This window comes from Belonocnema kinseyi, chromosome 6 (assembly GCF_010883055.1).
Source record: "Belonocnema kinseyi isolate 2016_QV_RU_SX_M_011 chromosome 6, B_treatae_v1, whole genome shotgun sequence".
Classification (NCBI taxonomy): Eukaryota; Metazoa; Arthropoda; class Insecta; order Hymenoptera; family Cynipidae; genus Belonocnema; species Belonocnema kinseyi.
In genome coordinates this window covers 56,881,816-56,886,444 of record NC_046662.1, presented here as the reverse complement: position 1 = coordinate 56,886,444, position 4,629 = coordinate 56,881,816, and the positions used below count along the sequence as shown (strand labels likewise).

Genomic DNA, 4,629 nt, shown 5'->3' with positions numbered 1-4,629 from the left:
CTCACGAAACACAATTAAACTGATTGGGTTGTCCCGTTGTGTTTGCGGTACCGTTTGAATCAGCTTGGGCTTAACCTGCAAAGAGGTCAAACCTATCCTAACGTAAAAAAACTTGACCTAACCTAACCTAACTTCACGTAACACAATTAAACTCATTGTGTTGTCCCGTTGTGTTTGCGGTACGGTTTCATTCAGCTTCGGCTTAACCTATCCTAACCTAACAAAACCTGACCTGACCTAACCTAGCCGAATGAAATTCAACCACACGTGTAGCTATGTAAGCGTACGGTTCTCAGTCTTAAATGTGTGCTATATTTAATAAGTTAACTCGATCTTAACCTACAAATGAATGTAACTTATCAGAACCTAACAAAATTTTGCTTAACGCAACACAACTTAACTTAAGTGTTCCCGTTGTAACACAATAAAATTCATTTCATTGTATTACATGTGGTTAAAAATTTAGACGCACATTACTCATTTGAAGAAACTTAGAACTACAAGTAGAATTGACCCCATTTTAATTAACCTGACAATGTTTGTATCAATTAAAATGTAGAACTGTAACTTAAACATGCAAATGAATAAGAGTTTTATTCAAAAATTTTTTCTCTCTGCTTTTCTTAGACTTAAGTTTCTTAAGTTTCTTCAAATGAGTAATGTGCGCCTAAATTGTGTTACAACGGGAACGCTTAAGTTAAGTTGTGTTGCGTTAAGCAACATTTCGTTAGGTTCTGTTAAGTTAGATTCATTTGTAGGTTAAAATCGAGTTAACCTATTAAATATAGCACACATTTAAGACTGAAAACCATACGCTTACATATCTAGACGTGTGGTTGAATTTCATTCGGCTGGGTTAGGTTTGGTCAGGTTTTGTTAGGTTAGGATAGGTTAAACCTCTATGTAGGTTAAGCCGAAGCTGAATGAAACGGTACCGCAAACACAACGGGACAACACAATGAGTTTAATTGTGTTACGTGAAGTTAAGTTAGGTTAGATTAGGTCAAGTTTTTCAGGTTAGGATAGGTTTGACCTCTTTGCAGGTTAAGCCCAAGCTGATTCAAACGGTACCGCAAACACAACGGGACAACACAATCAGTTTAATTGTGTTTCGTGAGGTTAGGTTAGGTTAAGCTAGGTTAAATTTATTTCTAGGTTAGGCTCGAGTTGACCCATTCGATGTAGCACACATTTGCTACTGGGAAAATATGCTTCCGGAGCTTTACGTGTAGTTCAATAAATTTCTGTTAATTCAGGTTAGGTAAGGTCAGGTTCCGTTGGGTAAAGTTATGTTAAATAAGTTGATATCAGGCAAGGGTTGATCCTTCACAGTTATCGACATGTTTTTGAAGTGAAAATTTGCATCACTGGCATTATTTTGAAATTTATTTGCCTCAGTGCATGATTTTTCGTCATTTTTTGAGGTTATGGCTTAACCATGACGTGATGGGTGATTTTTGATACCGAATTTGAATTCAGCACCCCAAAATCCATAGGAATAATTGTGTCTTGTTACCAGATCCGCACACTTTGTTTGTGTGTGACTGTGTTATCAACCAAATGGTTGTATTTTCATCCAAGAAAGATGTAAGTTCTGCTAAAACAGATGAATTTTAAAATCAAAAAGACAATCTTTTAAAAAAGAATTGATTTTTAAACGAGCTGCATTTTTGTTCAAGTAAAACAAAAATTCTAATAAAATAGGTGAATTTACAAATTAAAAAGATAAATTTTCTACAACAAAAATTAAATCTTCATCCAAAAAGATGTCTGTTGATTTTTCAACACAAGAATCCGAATTTTGCATAAAGAGTAAATGTTCTAGGAAATAGCTGAATTTTCAACAAAACATTTGCATTTTTAATTATACAAGAAGTACCACTTCTACTAAAAAAGGTAGATTTTAGTTGATTTACCAGCAACAATATATCAATTTTAAACAAAAAGTTAATATTCTACGAAAAAGGATTTGCAAAAATTACGTACATGAGTGAAGGACCCCCCCTTGCGCTGTTACGTAATTTAGGTGTTATCGTAAACTCAATAGAAACCTAGAAAACTATAAAAATTAAAAAAAACAAATTTTGCAAAACACGATCCGAAGTCGGTTATACATTGTTTCTGAATTTTTTCAGAAATTTTATTATACAGGATCAAGACTTAGCTGTTAAAGGATTAAGATCATATTTCTTAAATTTTTTAAATAGTGAAGGAGAGCAGTAATAATAAAAATTATGCGTTTAAATATTTTACCTAGTTTTTGCAATATCAAATGGCATTGAATTGATGGAAGTGATCAATCCTGATACCATTGCAGAGTAAAACTGCAAAAAAACTCCTTCTGGTACGTTAACTATAAACGAATTTCAATGATTTTTTATTTATATATAAAGTTATTTATATACATGGAAATTAATTTTTAAATAAAATTCATTTAAGGGCATTTAACACACTCCAAGGCCTATATTATCGACCTCACTTTTTCAGCTTGCAGCATTTTTTTATCTTAGGATCTTATTTTGTAAATAAAATATAGGACTTAAAATTTGTAAAACGTATCAGATCATAAACTGCCTTTTTGTACTTCATTTGAGTTAGAATTTCGCTTAAAATTCTGTTCAAGGAAATTTAAACTGGGTCCATTTTTTGACATATTTTCGTTGTTCCTTGAAATTTTTCGAAGCTCCGAACTTTTTTATGTGTAAAATATCGTCTTTGAACTTCGAGAAATGCAAGAGCCGACAGTAGATTTCGCGTATGTGCCTTTTTTCACATCTCGCAGATATTTTAAATATAAAAAAAATTAAGTGTAAGATCTGTTTTTGTAGGTCTTACGGTCTTTATTAATTAAAACAATAAAACGAAATGATTGGAAACTTCGTTTATTGAAATTCTGACGTTTCGGCTAACACTGCGTGCCTTTTTCAAAGAATCTAAATAAATAAGTAACGATCTTTTCTTACAAATAATTACAAACAAATTGTGTTTTTTTTAATAAAAAGTGAAATAAATAAAAATTACCTGTGTTTTTTGTCTTGTAAAAACCCGACAATATTAATTTTGCAGTCAAACATCTGTCAATAGTTCAATGTCAATTTTAAAAAATAATAATGACGTATAACACCAAATTCGATTAAAATGTAGGAAAAACATATAATAGAAAAGCCTCATCGTACGGTACCGTTACTTTTAAATCCGATTTTTTGTACGTGCCAACCCAGCTATTTTTCTTAGTTGAAGCATTATAGATTTCATGAATTCGTTCTCGAAACTAAATTAATTTCACACTTTCTTTCCTGAAGCTAATGTCACTCAATTTTATCCATCTTTTGATTAAACTTTGTATTAGGCCGACCTTTTGACAATATAAATGATAAGAATTAAAATTAAGATGTCTGCCGGACCATGACGCTTTTTTTAAACCAATTGGTAATTAACTTACCTTCAGTTGTTTTTATAATTTGCAAATCAAGGTGATTTATTGAATTATTATTTTCAAGTTCAGATGTAAACTGTATGGAATTTTCAATACTAATAAAATTATTTACGAAATCAAAAATTTTTCAGTAGAAACAATAGCTAAACCATCATCCACAGACCTTTCACATAAAATAGGTTTAAAATTTTATTTGTTCGAAGCTCTTGTTTCAACATCTTCTAAAGCAAATTTTTTGCAAATTATAAAAATAACTGAAGGTAAGTTAATTACCAATTGGTTTAAAAAAGTGTCATGATCTGGTAGATATCTTAATTTTAATTCCCATCATTTTTATTGTCAAAAGGTCGGCCTAATAAAAGGTTTAATCGATAGATGCATAAAATAGAGTGATATTAGCTTCAGGAAAGAAAATTTGGATCAAATTAAAATAACTTTAGTTCAAAATAATTATCCGCATCCATTTATAATTAATATTATTCGAGAACGAATTCATGAAATCTACAATGCTTCCAGTAAGAAAAATAGCTTAAAAAAATTAGCGTTAAAAAAATTCAAGACAAATGTTTATTTCAGTAATCAAAACTCTCTTGAAAAACCTTCATCTGATCCAAAAGATATTGATAGTAACGAAAATTTATCTGGAATTGTATATCTCATTAAATGTAGTTGTTGGGAAAAAGTTTATATTGGTGAAATAGTTAAAAGATAAAAAAAACTAGAGTTTCGGAACATAAAAGAAATTGTAGAGTTGGAAATTTCAATACAGGTCTTTTACAACATTGTTGGAATTTAAACAATTTTTTTATTTTTATTTTAACAAAATTAAAATTCTTGCTAGGGAAAAAAATAAACATAAAAGAAGCATAATAGAATCCATTTTTATAAGCAAATATCACAATATTTCGATTAACTCACAGACAGAAATCATGAATGTCAACAAAATGTATCAAAGTATTATAAAATAAAGAAAACCAAGTTAAAATTTCAGTTACTTTGACGCGCTTTCCTCATTCGCGGTTCCTTTAAAATTACGATTTTATTCTGTATTCATGAATTTACCACCTTAATGTATTTTTCTTGTCAACTATGCTATATGTTCGCCTTTGTCCAAAAACATTGTGAGAATTTTTCCGTCAATTAAGATGTAGTTTCTTAAAAAAAAGCCACTTCAAGTGTGATGAAGCTTTTCT

At 30.3% G+C, this 4,629-nt stretch overlaps 1 protein-coding gene across 1 annotated transcript in view; it reads right to left on the bottom strand.

Moving 5' to 3' along the window:
• Positions 1–4,629, bottom strand: part of LOC117175408 (mitochondrial 2-oxoglutarate/malate carrier protein-like) — a 22,098-nt gene that overhangs the window by 578 nt on the left and 16,891 nt on the right. The window contains exon 5 of the mRNA XM_033365118.1: positions 2,254–2,353. Coding sequence (XP_033221009.1) covers positions 2,254–2,353 — 100 coding nt within the window. The remainder of the gene's footprint in view (positions 1–2,253; positions 2,354–4,629) is intronic.